The 14,856-nt window shown below is 48.2% G+C and overlaps 1 protein-coding gene across 1 annotated transcript; it reads left to right on the top strand.

Moving 5' to 3' along the window:
* The first annotated feature begins 11,069 nt into the window (after positions 1 to 11,069).
* Positions 11,070 to 14,072, top strand: CRY2 (cryptochrome 2). The gene is made up of 4 exons (XM_089617139.1): positions 11,070 to 11,729; positions 11,854 to 12,749; positions 12,927 to 13,569; positions 13,654 to 14,072. Exons 1-4 carry the CDS (start codon positions 11,420 to 11,422, stop codon positions 13,668 to 13,670), a joined length of 1,866 nt encoding a protein of 621 aa, XP_089473265.1. The 5' UTR covers positions 11,070 to 11,419; the 3' UTR covers positions 13,671 to 14,072.
* Positions 14,073 to 14,856: the final 784 nt, after the last annotated feature.

The following is a 14,856-nucleotide window of genomic DNA, read 5'->3' as shown; positions in this document are numbered from 1 at the left end:
CAAGCTCATAATTTAAAAACATGCACATGCATTCCTTTGACCATAGCTCTGATACCATTTGTTGGAATCGATCTAGGGTTTGAGAAAAAGTTTAACGCTTCGTTAAGCGGCGGAATTTTAAAAATTTTCTTTTTAAGTAAAACTAGTTTTTACTAACCTAGACAAGAGCATGTGCATGTAAATAAAAACTAATATGAGCTATTAAAGTTACTAACCTTTCTTGAAGCTTGAACCTTGTAGAAGCTTTTGGAAAGTTGCAACGCTCGTCTCCCCTCGCAGCACGTCTCTCTTTCTTTCCTCGGCACCTCGAGCAACCACGAAAGTTTCTATCACTAAATCACTCGAAAAGAAGGAATCAGTGAGTGGGCACTTTTAAACACTACGACTTAAGAACGAGTCTCAAAGTCGCAGAGCTAAAGACTAGGTCGAGTGATGACCTAGGTGCCAAGACAAGAAAAATCGAAAATAGAAACTAGAAAGAGAGAGAAGAGGGGCGGCCAACAATGTCTAGAGAGAGAGTCTCTCAATCTCTAACTTATGTTGAATGAATAGAATGAGAGGAATGAGGGTCCTATTTATAGGAGAAGGGTTGGCCTTGGAAAGAAGTAGTTTCCTCTTATTTTCCAAGCCTTTATGAGGAAATCTTATTTCCTCTTTTTCCCTTCCTTTGCACGTCCAACATGTGCTTCAATAAGCCTTGGATTTGTTTCCTCATTTAGTTTGTCTCTCTCTTTCCCTTGTGTTGGCCGAACTTATGCTTTCCTCATAGAGGAAATTTGTTTCCTCTTTTTCTTTTGGCAAGTATCTTGATACATTTATGCACAAAATAATTTCTCTTTCCCTTGGGTATTTGGGCGCCCATTTCACATCTAGAAGGAGCTTCTAGAAGCTTCTTCATTTGTTCATGACAACATGTGAAAGGCCCATTAAGAATTTTCAATAAAATTCTTATGAAATGAAATTAATTCACAAGGCCCAATTAATCATATTATGGCCGAGTGACATTAAGTCATCAAATGAACTTGTCAAAATTTATTGACATCCATTTCATCCTTATGTCTCAAAAGACAAAAATACCCTTTCGACAATTTTCGTTCTTGTTTTGACTTAGCTTCCAGTTTAACTATTCCTATCGATGTGATTCGTGACAGTGACCTCATGGACCCAAATGAACAAAGCTTGAGCTAAACACTTGGACTCAAAAGTTCACAAACCTTTTCCAAGTTTAGCTTAATGCCAACTGACTCCACTAAAGAGTTGACACTGAAAAATCTCTCGGTTCAAATGAATTTATTTTCTACTCAAGAATTCGACCTAATTATGATGAGCGGATCCACTGAATATTATCTATGTTTACCCTTCATGAATGTCATCAGCTAGTCGGGATTTACTAAATTACCATTTTACCCTTCTAGCTGTTATTTCCTCAACTCCTTTGTCGCTTGTGAATAAGTTAGAAACAATGTATTGACGAGGAGCTAACAAGTCACATTGTTTCATCCAAAAGAGTCAGGACTCAATTTGGACACTGGCCAGTTCATTTATTCACACTCCAAGGAACAAAGCATGAGGTGACATACATTGCATTTCAGTAATCTGTGACATGAATTCCATATCTATGAGAACTTCACAAAGTTACTCATGACAGACTCACAACTTAGTACTTCACCAATAGGCCTTGTTCGGAATCACATAGTGAGTCCGAACTTTGACTTTCTCAAATGAGAATACTAAGGTGTGAAATGGCATGTCTCATTTCAGGATTAAGGTAAGCATGATGCAATTCATACATAGTTACTTCGAGACATAAGAGGTTAAATGGTTTGTTCTTATATTGTCTCTAGAAGTGCACTGGTCAATTCAGTACCTTCGAAAGATACCTAGAAGAACTATAGAGTCCCCAACTCTCATTGCCTCATAACCAGACATCATAGATTCTTCTAACAATCATACTAAGGTCAATAGTCCTTTGACCCTAAGATTGCGAATATATCGTTTTAAGCAAACTACGAAGAGTTTGTTCATGCAAATCTACATTTGTCTCTTCGTAAGTTGTTTAGTTTGTTTATGGACTAAAAGACTAAGGTTTTATCATAAAGCTTCAAACAAAGAAAGAATGAATGAACGTTTCAACTTTATTAATGAATAAGCAATTACAAGCAAGAGTCTTCGTAAGACTATATGACATCAAATGTACATAAATAGACACTACTACTCTTCTTGTGGGCACCATTGACAACACCGACTTTGTGGCAGAATTCTCCTACGCTCCCGATATGGGAAGAGCGGAAACTGACTTGAACGATAACGAGCTAACTCGGAAAAGGAAGATAGACCCAACGGGTCCCATCTGGGAGTTATACGTAGACGGAGCATCTAATGCTCGGGGGGCTGGCGCCGGAATAATCCTGATTAACCCCGATGGGGAAAAGCTGCGATATGCCCTTCACTACGGCTTCCAAGCCTCCAACAATGAAGCTGAATACGAAGCGCTCATTGTAGGGATAGAGCTGGCACAGAAACTCGGCTCCCATAACCTGCGAATACACTGCGACTCGCAGTTGATCGTAAACCAGGTTAGAGGAGATTACACCGCCAAGGAACCCAACATGATCGCGTACCTGGCTAAGACAAACTCCAAACTCGAGGCCTTCTCTTGGTTCGAGATTCACCAAATCCCGAGAGAACAAAATTCGGAGGCTGACGCGCTTGCTCGCCTCGGATCTGGCATCGACGAAGACGGATTGGGGGCCGTACCCATTGAATCTCTCCCACGACCATCCGTCTCCCGAGACGAAGTCGGGACCATAGAGGTGGCATCTCAGCCCACTTGGATGGACTCAATTGTCGAGTTTTTGCGAAGAGGGGAACTCCCCGAAGACCGCAAGGAAGCCGATAAACTGAGGGCCTTAGCATCCAAATACACGCTCCGTGAGGGCATACTCTATAAGCGCGGTTACTCGACACCGCTGCTCCGATGCCTCGATAGCGTTGAGTCGACCAAGGTCCTCCGCGAAATTCATGAGGGCATCTGCGGAAACCACGCCGCTGGAACTTCCCTTGCGCTCAAAGCGCTCAAGCAAGGCTATTTCTGGCCTACTATGAAGCGAGATGCTTGCGAATGGGCAAGGCATTGCGGTAAATGCCAGCGCTTCGCGGAAATTCCGCGACAGCCCCCGACCCCGTTAAGCAGCATCGTTGTCCCACGTCCCTTTGCTAAGTGGGGCGTGGACATCATTGGCAAGCTCCCTAGAGCGCCAAGGCAATACGAGTACGCCATTATCGCCATCGACTACTTCACTAAATGGGTAGAGGCCGAGCCGCTTGCCATAATAACTGAAGCAAACACGACAAACTTCATCTGGAAGAACATCATATGCAGGCACGGTATCCCCGCCTCGATTGTGACCGACAACGGGGCACAATTTGACAACGCGCGAGTAAGAGATATCTGCGATCAACTGAAGATCAGCAAGACCTTCTCATCACCGCGTCATCCTCAGGCCAACGGCCAAGTCGAGGCAGTCAACAAGACTATCAAGAGCAACCTGAAAAAGAAGCTCGAAGACAAGAAAGGCGCCTGGGCCGAGGAATTGCCATTCGTCCTATGGGCATATAGGACAACCGCGCGAAACGCCACCGGCGAGACGCCATTCTCCCTTGCATATGGGGTCGAGGCCGTGGTTCCGATTGAAACCGAGATACCCACGTTCCGAGTCGACACGTTCGACGAAGCGGACAACAACGAGGCCATGCGCCTTGAGTTGGACCTGATCGACGAAAAGAGGGCGGAAGCATTCAGGCGCCTCGCCGCACAGAAGCGCAAGGTCGAAAGATACTACAACTCCAAGGTCAAAATGCGAACCTTTGCCGTCGGAAGCCTCGTCCTCAGACGAGTGTTCCAAAACACACAAGTCCAAGCCGCCGGCGTCCTAGGCCCGAACTGGGAAGGCCCTTACAGAGTACGCAAAGTCATTCACGACGGGACATACTACATCGAGCACACGGACGGAACTCCGATTCGCCACCCGTGGAACGCGGAGCACTTGAGGCAGTACTATCAGTAGCTAGCGTCCCCCGTTTTTTATCGCTTTTATTTCCCATTTTCAATAAGGCCTAGGAGCCAATGTTTTAGGATTTAAATTTTCTCTCAAGTTTTTTCGCAAAAGTAATAAAACTCAAGTTTTCCGTTTCAAATTTTGTTTTATGCAAGTTTTCTGGTTATCAAACAATTAACTTATAACCCAAAAACTTGGGGGGGCTAGCTATGGTAAGGAAACTCTCAAAAGAACACGCTCCACCAAAAAACTTAAGACGCCTACATGGCGCACGTAAGTCGCGTAAAGGCGCAACCCATAAGACGCCTACATGGCGCACTTAAGACGCCTACATGGCACACGTAAGTCGCGTAAAGGCGCAGCCCGTAAGACGCCTACATGGCGCACGTAAGTCGCGTAAAGGCGCAACCCATAAGACGCCTACATGGCAAACTTAAGACGCCTACATGGCGCACGTAAGTTGCGTAAAGGCGCAGCCCGTAAGACGCCTACATGGCGCAACCTAAGACGCCTACATGGCACACGTAAGTCGCGTAAAGGCGCAGCCCGTAAGACGCCTACATGGCGCAACCTAAGACGCCTACATGGCGCACGTAAGTCGCGTAAAGGCGCAACCCATAAGACGCCTACATGGTGCAACCTAAGACGCCTACATGGCGCACGTAAGTCGCGTAAAGGCGCAGCCCGTAAGACGCCTACATGGCGCAACCTAAGACGCCTACATGGCGCACTTAAGTCGCGTAAAGGCGCAGCCCGTAAGACGCCTACATGGCGCAACCTAAGACGCCTACATGGCGCACGTAAGTCGCGTAAAGGCGCAGCCCGTAAGACGCCTACATGGCGCAACCTAAGACGCCTACATGGCGCACGTAAGTCGCGTAAAGGCGCAGCCCGTAAGACGCCTACATGCCGCAACCTAAGACGCCTACATGGCGCACGTAAGTCGCGTAAAGGCGCAGCCCGTAAGACGCCTACATGGCGCACCCAAGACGCCTACATGGCGCACGTAAGACGCCTACAAGGCGCAACCCAAGATGCCTACATGGCGCGATTTGAGACGTCCACGTGGCACAATCCGGCACACGTAAGACACCCACGTAACATGGCTGACTCGCAGTTGAAGATACCTAAAAACGCAAACTATCCAAGTGACTGGTGTGTTTGAAGAAGTATCCTGTCGAGGTAAAAGGATGGACGAAATCATTGACACAAACAAGTGACCATATCCATGCATGCCATAGAAGATGAATGTGCGAAAACATTCATAAAAATAAATGAATAACTCCACATAAAAGAAAGGGGAAACTGCCTCAAAACCGAGAAAGCATGCGCTAAGACAAGTGCGCTAAAGGGAAATATCCTAGTAAGCAAGCGCTAAGACAAGTGCGCTGAACGGAAAAACCTAAAAGGCACGCGCTAAAACATTTGCGCAGGAAAAATAAAGAAAGAAAACGGTCACTCGGCGGGATCGTCGCCCACAGGGTCGGCCCCGTCGAGTGGTGGGAAAAGCGAGTCGAAGAAGTCGAAGGTGACCCCCCGAGAAACATTCTCGGCAGCTGTGGCGTCCCGACACTCCACCGCCGCTGCGTGCCTTGCCTCCTCGACTCCGACATCAAAGTCGTCTTGAAGGTCGGACGCAAGCTGCTCCGCCGCGGCTTTCTCCTCGGTGACCCGAACCACCTCCTCCGCCAAGGAGTCGCGCTTACGCTCCGCACGAACACGGGCAGCCTCACTCGATGTAAGCTGGCCCTGAAGAATGCCAACTTCTTCTGTGCGCGATTCCAACTGACGTCGAAGGTCCCGCGCTTCGCTCCGGAAGACCTCCGTCGACCGAGTCGCCACTTCAAGGGCTTGACGTTCCGTCGTTAGCTCCTCAGCCATCTTCGCCACCGCCGCCTGAGCACGGTCGCACTTGCCACGGGTAACTCCCAATTCCACGCGAGCCTCCTGAAGTTGCTCGCGGAGACTCGCAAACTCCGCCTTTGAGTGAGAACCTCGCTCGGCGTGGGCCAGCTGAGACTTCGCTTGAGCAAGCTCCTCCTGGGCGCGACTCATCCGCCTGATGAGGTCGTGAAGGATCTTCTCGCCCCGGGTCGCTCGAGCAAGCACCTGAGAAGGCAAAAAGACAGTTTAGCAAAAGACAGATTCATCGCAAACGAGGCAAGGGAAACTCACTCTCTGTGCATCGGAAACGCCGTGACGAAAGAACTCTACGTCACTGCTGGCCACAACGCTCTTCCACATCTTCATCGAAGATTGAGCAAGGCCCAGGGAACATTCCCCCCTAACCTCCGCGGCCTCCACGTCGACCATCGAGTTCACGCGCTTAGAGTCCGAAGACGTGTCTGGCAAAGCCGAGGAGGAAGGTCGCTTCAAAGAAGCGCGAGGACCGTTCTCCGCCCGATGATCGGTGTCGAGTTTCTCCCGTCCATCCCGCGCAGCAATCCGACGACGAACCGCCGCCAACGACTTCGGGTCTCGGGAAGCCTTCGCTAGACGAGCCCGAGCCCTCGCCCTAGCCGAAGAGACTGCAAAAGCGACAAAGTCAAAACCCTAAGCTAAAAACAAAAGCAAGAAGTACGATACGTCAACATACCTTGAGGATCGCCGCTCGAGAGAGATGATGCGGCACTCGGGGCACCCTCGGTCCGCTGAGGAAACGGCGGGAACCACCCAGTGGAAGCCATCAGCTCAGGAGAACGAAATTGTTCAACGGCTTTCCGAGCCTCTGACATTCCCCGGATCTCCTTCACAAAGTCGAGATCGTCGGCCCCCTCGTTAGCGGGAAACTCGGACAAGGGGCCGAACCGGAGCGGCGCGTCACCAAAAGCCTCCGCCGAGACCCACACCCATGGTCGTCGATTGTACTTCTCTGAATCGATAATCAGCTTAGTATTCTGGCGATCGCGGGCCACAAAGAAACTGGGTTGCCCGGGCGCAGGGAAGACCGCGATGAGATTGCGAAAATCACTCACGGTCATCACCCGCTCAGTCTGGCATTGCCACTCCATATGGCACATCGCCACTATGCGGTAGAATGCCGGGCTCATCTGACATGCGTGCACCCCCAGACGGGCGAGAAGCTGCTGAACGATGGGTTGAAACGGCAGCCGCAACCCGCAGTTAAGACTCGCAACTGAAACTGCGGCGAAACCACGACGAGGCCGGAAAGGACGGTCGTCCTTTAAGGGACGGAGAAGCGCCACGGACGACGGAATGGCAAAAGCCTCCCGGAGACCGACGAATGTCCGGTAGGTGAGCGTGCTCGAAGCATCGACCCCCGAACAATCGAAGTCCTCGGGAGCAGCAAGGCCCTCCTCGGGATACCACTCCGTCCTAGCAAGCGACCTCGCCGATACCAACGCCTCTGCGTCGGGGGTCCCGGGCTGAGGACCCCCTGACTCCACGGAAGGGCTCCTGCCCTCCGACACAGCCACGGCAGCCGCCGGCGGTACCTCGGGACGCTCCGATGCGAGGCCTTCGGCCCCCGGACATGTCTCTGACTCACCTCCGAGATCTTCAGACTCGGGACCAAAGTCGTCCACGCAGTCTATCTCGTCGAGAACCGACTCTAGTGGAGTCACCACATCCGCGCCCGTAGCATCTCCCGGCACGCCTTGAAAGTCCAAGTCGGACCGCGGCACGTCGAGGCGGACTTTGTCACGAACCCCCTCGCCAACCAAGTTGATCACGAGGCGAGGGGCAGGCTCCCCGGACGCGGGATGATCAAACTCCCCACCTGTAGCGCGCCCAGTTAGTGCGCACTCTTCGAGAGGCTGAGCAGCGGGCACGGTCGAACCCAGCTCGCCTTCCTCCAGCCACTGCTCTACTCCGCTTGGATTTTCTTCCACGTGCAGAGGAACTTCCCTTAAACCCGCGAAGAGATCATCCTCTGCGTGTTCAGAACCCTGAAACAAGAGAGAGAAATCAATCTCGGGACTCTCAGCTGAGAAAAGGGAAGGGACACCCATAATGCAAGCGTAAAAAAGAAAACAAGCGTAGAGAAAAGAGAAGAAATAAAGTGAGGAATAAAGGGAAGGAGGGAGGTCTATTTATAGACTTCTAGAGGGGTAGGAGTCGAAATCCTACTCCCACAAGGAGCAAAATCGGAGTAAAAACTCCAAAAAGTCGGAGTTCTCCCGCGCGAAGCGAACCAGCCCCGCGCACGGGGCGCGCCGCGCGCCAAGCCCGCGCGCCGCGCGGGTCATGCAGCACAGACCGCGCGCCGCGCCGTCCAGGGCGCGCGCCGTGCGGCCCCCTGAAAAAAAAAAAAAAAGAGAAAAAGAAGAGGAAAATTTTTTCCTCGGGTCCACAAGGCACGGGAAACATTTTCCTCAAACACCCAACTAGAAGAACAAAAAGTTCATCGCTGGGACGCCTCCCGAACGACGAACTTGGGGGGCTAATGTTTTCGGTCGTTTTCGGAAAACCCGAGACGCCAAGAAGGCACGTCGCTCAAAGGGCCGATGGTCAGGCCGGAGGTCCTGAAGAGCGGCAAATCTTCAAGCCCTCGCCCAAACTCCTGACTCCTCGAGTCGAGCTTCGCTCCTCGAGTCGAGCCTTGAGTCAATCTCCTCGAGTCGAGCCCTTAATTGTTCCTCGAGTCGAGCCTCAAGTCATTCTCGAGTCACTCCTCGAGTCAAGTCGCCAGTCGCCCTCGTCGAGTCGAGCCTTGCTCCTCGAACCGAGTCGCTCTCGTCAAGAGGAAAGCTTCATATTTCACATGGGAAGAATGACATTCGAAGGCCCGCAAGAACCCGACCAAGACGAGCCGTCCATCGCGCACACAACGCGCAACGCCGGCCGGCCGTGCAGCAGACGGCACGCCGCGCGCTCCATGCGCCGCGCGACCTGCGCCGCGCCCGGTGACACGCGCGCCGCGCCCGGTGACACGCGCGCCGCGCCCCTTGCGCCGCGCGCCGCGCGATGCGCGTTGTGCGCCGCTGTTTGTGCGGCGCGCACGCCGTGCGCCTCCACTTGATGGCATGCGCGATCCTAGTCCCACATGGACGAAAAAGGGACCTTCTAAGGCTCCCAAACACCTATAAATACCCTATCTCATTGAGGGGAAAAGCCATCCCAAAATATCCAATAATTCTCTTCATCTCCTATCGACACGCTCGATTTCTCTGCTTCTCTGGATGCCACATTTGGCCTGAAGCAGATTCTCTTCTCTCTCCCTCGTTCTCAGAGGTTCCGAAGCACTCACGGGGACTTCCCGGACGTCGCTCCCTCTGACCGAACGTTCTCCGGTGCTCAAGCACGCCCCTAGGGTTCTCAACTAGAGTTACCCTTGCGCGTCTAACACGCTAGACGCGTACGCGATCTCCGAAGTTCTGAGACGCTGCCGAGGACTCCTCGCGCCCCGTTTCCTTCGTCGAGCACGCTTCTCCACCAAGGCTCCGAGCCTTATATTGCGTCACACACGCTTGAACTACGTTCTGACCTGATCCCACGCACGGGTACGTAGGCAGCCGACAACCAAGGCACGGTCACTCCTCCTCCTCACCCCCTACCTCTCCCGAGAGGCGGGTTGATCGGAAAAAACCCTAGCTCGAGACTATCGAGTTCACACTCTTGGCCCGGGTGCGATCACTTGGTCCGGCCTTGGATCGAACCGCCCGAGGTTTTAAATAGTTGTTCATTTTCGTGCGACAACATCCTCCTCAGTATGTATTTTATTACCAAATAGGGTTACTAAATCTCTGTGTCTTTTATTGCTTATTGCTTATTGCTTATTGCTTTTTGTTTTATTGTTGATTTATTTAATCTTGTTAAAACAATTAGTTGTTTCATCCACTATTTGAACAACCATTTTAAAACGCGTTTAGTAGTTTTAAGTAATATTGAAAAGTATAAAAAAAAAAATTGTTTTTAATGTGAGAAATTTTATTGTAGGTTAGAGATGAAAATATTATTTGGTGTGATATCTGCACTATTTTTAAGTAATATAGCCACACGATTATAATAAATTGGGATATAGCTCACCTTTCTATAATATCTTGTAAATAGCCAAGTTAACTTATTAACAAAATTCAAAATGACCTTAAGAATGAATAGTGGAACATCAAATGTAAAATGAAATATAAAGTTTTATTATTTACAAATTGTAAAAAAGAGGAAAAAGAAAAGTTAGATTTGAGACAATTCAATTCTATGTTGATCAATCTCATTATACTATATAGCATGTTATGGATGATTTAAATTTTAAATTTAATATTAGAATATGTTACTCCCGAAGGTTTCACCCACCATAATGTGGGGCTTCACCGAAACTCCCAGAAGGTTTTACCCACCATAATGTCACTCTCTCAAGTTGTCCCATGTGATCTCGCATATATTACTCAGCTCGTAAATTAACAAATAATGAATTGGATTTCCACATAGTTGCATTAAGTTTAAGCTAAGAGAAAAGAAAGACGGATTTGCAAACAAAAGTGGCATGCTGAGAAGAGAGAGAGTGAATTAAACTAAAAAATTGTTTTTGAGAGGAATACCAAACATGTTTTCAATTTTTGTTTTCAATTTTTTCAACTCAAAAACTAAAAAATTGTTTTTGAGAGGAATACCAAACATGGCCTTAATTTTTTTATTTTATTAATTTTTTTTATTTATCAGACAGTGTGGATTGTGCAGACAAAAGTGGTATGCCTTAAAACGCATGAGTAGTACTAAACAGGAGTCTCTTGGTTGTATACTTGTATAAATGTATTATTGGTATAGCAGTATAGATAGTATTTTTTTTCTCATGTGTAATTATCTTCTTTAAAGAATATCAAAACTGTAGATAATCACCAATCAAACAAATGTTCGAGCCCCTCAAAAAAAAAAAAAAAAAAACAAAAAAAAACAAAACAAAATAAAAGTTCGAGTTTTTGAACAGTGTTATTTGTCAGACTTCAGAAGAGTCAAGACCTTTCTTCTTTTATTTTTCATTTTTGGCATTTGTTTTGTCGGATTCTGTTATGCTCCTTTTTGTTATGTCTTCTTTAAAAAAAATATAAAAACAAAAAACAAAATCTAAACATAGATTGGGTGTGCTATAGATGATATTCTTTAATTGATTTTTTTTTTAGTTAGGTAATTTTGGTTTTCGTCTCAGATCCATTGTCCAAACTCCAAAGTCAGATAAACTCTGATCTATATTACGTGACATAGAAGAAACCGATGCACATATATATGATAAAACCTTCGTTATAAGGCAAACGTTGACCTATTCTTTTCATCCAAAGAAACTTAATGGTGGGGTTTGGGTTTCGGTTTCAAGTTAGGTGAACACATTCAAAAGAAGAAGCAGATTTAGATGAACTTTTTAGGCACACTCTGCTGATCTAAATTATGCAATATTAATAATCATCATCATGGATGAGAACAAGACAGTAGTGTGGTTCAGAAGAGACCTGAGGATCGACGATAACCCTGCTTTAGCCAACGCTGCGAAGGAAGGAAAAGTTTTCCCGGTGTTCATATGGTGCCCGGAAGAAGAGGATCAGTACCGTCCGGGCAGAGTCTCTCGGTGGTGGCTCAAACAATCCCTCGCCCATTTGGCTTGCTCTCTTGGCTCCCTCGGCGCCGACCTCGCTCTCATCAAAGCGCACTCTACTCTTCAGGCTCTCCTCGACTGCGTCGCCGAAACCGGCGCCACCAAAGTCGTCTTCAACCGCCTCTATGGTACGTGATGCGCTGTTTCCCCTTTGCGCTCTTTTGTCTGTCTTATCTATAACTTTTAATTTGCAACAGTACCAGAGACGATTGAATTGAAGTGGGAATTGAGATTTCTGTGTGTGTGATTCAGATCCAATGTCTTTGGTTCGGGACCACGAGTTAAAGGATAAGCTGACGGAGATGGGCGTGGCAGTGCAAAGTTTCAACGCGGATTTGGTGTTCGAGCCATGGGAAGTGTACGATGAAGCTGGCCACGCCTTCACGACCTTCAACTCCTTCTGGGAGGAATGTCTTCGGTTGCCGCCGCTACCAGAGGTGGCGGCAGCGCCACGTAGCCTCACCCCAGCCACTGGAGACCAGAAATCAGTGGCGGTGGAGGAGTTGGGGCTCGAGGATGATGCGGAGAAGTCGAGCAACGCGCTGCTGGGCCGGGCATGGTCTCCCGGGTGGGCCAATGCGGAGCGGGCCCTATCCGAGTTCCTGGAGCGACACCTGGCGAGATACTCCGTCGCGAGGCAAAATCTGGCTGGAGCGGCCACATCAATGCTCTCGCCGTACCTCCATTTCGGGGAGGTCAGTGTGAGGAGGGTGTTTCGCTGCGTCTACGCCAAGGAAGGGGAGGGCGCAGGGGTTTTTCTGAGGGCAATCGGGCTGAGGGAGTACTCGAGGTATCTGTGCTTCAACTTCCCGTTCACGCACGAGCGGTCATTGGTGAGCAATTTGAGGTTTTTTCCGTGGGAGACGAGCCCCGGGAGGTTCAAGGCATGGAGGCAGGGGAGGACAGGGTACCCTCTTGTGGACGCGGGGATGAGGGAGTTGTGGGCCACCGGTTGGATCCACAACCGAGTCAGGGTGATCGTTTCGTGTTTCTGTGTCAAGGTCTTGCTTCTGCCGTGGCGGTGGGGGATGAAGTACTTTTGGGACACGCTGCTCGATGCTGACCTCGAGAGCGACATCCTCGGATGGCAGTATATCTCTGGTAGCTTACCCGACGGCCACGACCTCGAGCGCCTCGATAGCCCCGAGGTTCGTTATTCTTCACGATATACTCTGCATGGTGATGTTTTTTTGTTCCAAACTTGACTATTAGGGAAAAAGAAAGTTCTACCAATTCGTGCAACATTTCATATACAGCTGACATTTTACACGCTGTGTATTTTTTTCCATAGCCAATTTTTTTTTTTTTTTTTTTGGTTTTGATAGGTTCAGGGCTCGAAATATGACCCGGATGGGGGCTACGTGAGGCAGTGGCTGCCGGAGCTAGCGAGGCTGCCGGTGGAGTGGATCCACCACCCGTGGGATGCCCCCGAGTACGTACTAAGGGCCTCAGGGGTGGACTTGGGCCTTAACTACCCGAAGCCCATTATCGAGATCGACGCAGCTCGTGAGCGCCTAACCGCGGCCATCTTTAAGATGCGGGAGCTCGAGGCTGCCGGGCGTGACGAGGAAGAGGTTGTCGACAACTCCAACCTCATCCCGAAGGTCGTCCTCAAGGGTATGGGCCTGGCGTCATGCCATACTTACTCCTCCAACGACCAGAGAGTCCCGTCGTTCCGGCATGGCACCCACGAGCCGGCCAATAAGAAGAGGCCACCGCAGCAGAGCCTTGCCGCTGAGGTGGCAGAGGGGACGACGAGGCCGGAGGAGGAGTTGTGTTCCACGGCCGGGTCTTCGTCTGCAAAGAGACGAACGGTGGCGAGTGTGAGTGTGAGCATGAGCTCGTTCTATGTTCCCGAGTCGGGCTCAGCGTCGGCTAGCAATGCGTCTCAGGAGGGCGAGTCCTCCGATGTGATGACTCGGCCCGGACCAGGATCGGCTGAAGCAGAAGAAACCTCAAGCAAAGATGGTTAGAAAAACTAGAAGCAAAAAAATATTAGTTCTTTTAATTCATATGTGATATCAGTTTATTTTTATTATTTTGTTCTTGCAGGGTTTGAGAGTATGTAATGTCGACAAATGCAGTGTTTATCTGATCCACGGGCACTGCCACAGCAAATGTGCCGTGAGAAGGAAGGGCTTTGATGGAAAATTCCGACGGGTTCAAGCCCGTTTGTTGAAAAGAAAAGAATTCAGAAAGACTTCATGTTGATTCCAATCGATGTTCAGGTGAAATAGCTGTAGCATATATGATGATGCGCTTCAACTTTATGTTACCTTTACTTGCTGTGACATAATATGAGCTACTTGTTATATGGTTTTGTATAGGATATTATTGGGTTAAATCAGGCTCCTTTTTGCGTAGATGTTCAAGCGAAACATATATGTATGTAGTTATTTCGAAGATGTATGACAAATTTGGATATGTATGTAGTCTAAAATTAAATCATATTATCGTTCTCTTTTTATTTTTATACTTTAGCCCGAAGTTATTACTTATTAGCTCTTAAAGATACTAAATAAATATTTTATTTGTTCTTGAAAAAGTGAAATGCCCTTGACAAAAAGTGAAGTTTTGTTACATTAAAAAAGATAGTGCGCTGAACCTACGATGATAAACAAAGCTATTTCATACGCTCTAGTCCTGCTAAAGTTTCAATTTCTAACACAACACGCCAACCGATCGATGTTGGGAACCGTGGCGTAATCAATGATAAGGTTTGCAAGAATCTTTCTGCGATTCTCATTCTATTGGTGTTCAATGACATATCAATGTTTTTTATGTTTGACAAAATAAGTCTACCGTGCATAACGATTGACATGAGGTAACTTCATAATTTCACATATATTTTTTCGCATAGTAATTTTAATAGCTTTATGCTTAATCTAATTTTTTTTTCTTTTAAAACTTGCTAATAATTGAATTTGAAAAATCAGAGCGAACGAAATGCCAGTCACAGATTTTGTGTCTCCAAGCATGAGTTCATTTGTCAACAAAAAATGGTGAACACACGAAGCAACAACATTAACAAAATGAATATGCTAGCTCTCGATTCTCAGATACATTATTTATTTAATATATTAAGGCGTGACCCCTCCAAAAGCAAACAGATATGTGGCAAGATCTCCGAAACGGAGATACAACATTCTTGCGATGTGCCTCGCTGGGTACTTTCCTTGTCTTGTGCTTCTCCATGTGCCATGCCTCACCGTGTGTCGTGCCTCGTTATGTGTCATGTCTTATTGTGTGTCTTGT

Source organism: Urtica dioica, chromosome 6 (genome assembly GCF_054948205.1).
Source record: "Urtica dioica subsp. dioica isolate 48M chromosome 6, U.dioica_male_clone48M_v1_H2, whole genome shotgun sequence".
NCBI classification, from domain to species: domain Eukaryota; kingdom Viridiplantae; phylum Streptophyta; class Magnoliopsida; order Rosales; family Urticaceae; genus Urtica; species Urtica dioica.
Note: the sequence above shows the minus strand (reverse complement) of the source record. Positions and strands in the feature narration are given on the sequence as shown.

Excerpts from the sequence above, each read along its gene's own strand:
- CRY2 (XM_089617139.1), top strand. The coding sequence starts at position 11,420 with ATGGATGAGAACAAGACAGTAGTGTGGTTCAGAAGAGACCTGAGGATC. Across the intron at positions 11,730-11,853 it reads CGTCTTCAACCGCCTCTATG|ATCCAATGTCTTTGGTTCGG; the intron begins GTACGTGATGCG and ends TGTGTGATTCAG. Across the intron at positions 12,750-12,926 it reads AGCGCCTCGATAGCCCCGAG|GTTCAGGGCTCGAAATATGA; the intron begins GTTCGTTATTCT and ends TGGTTTTGATAG.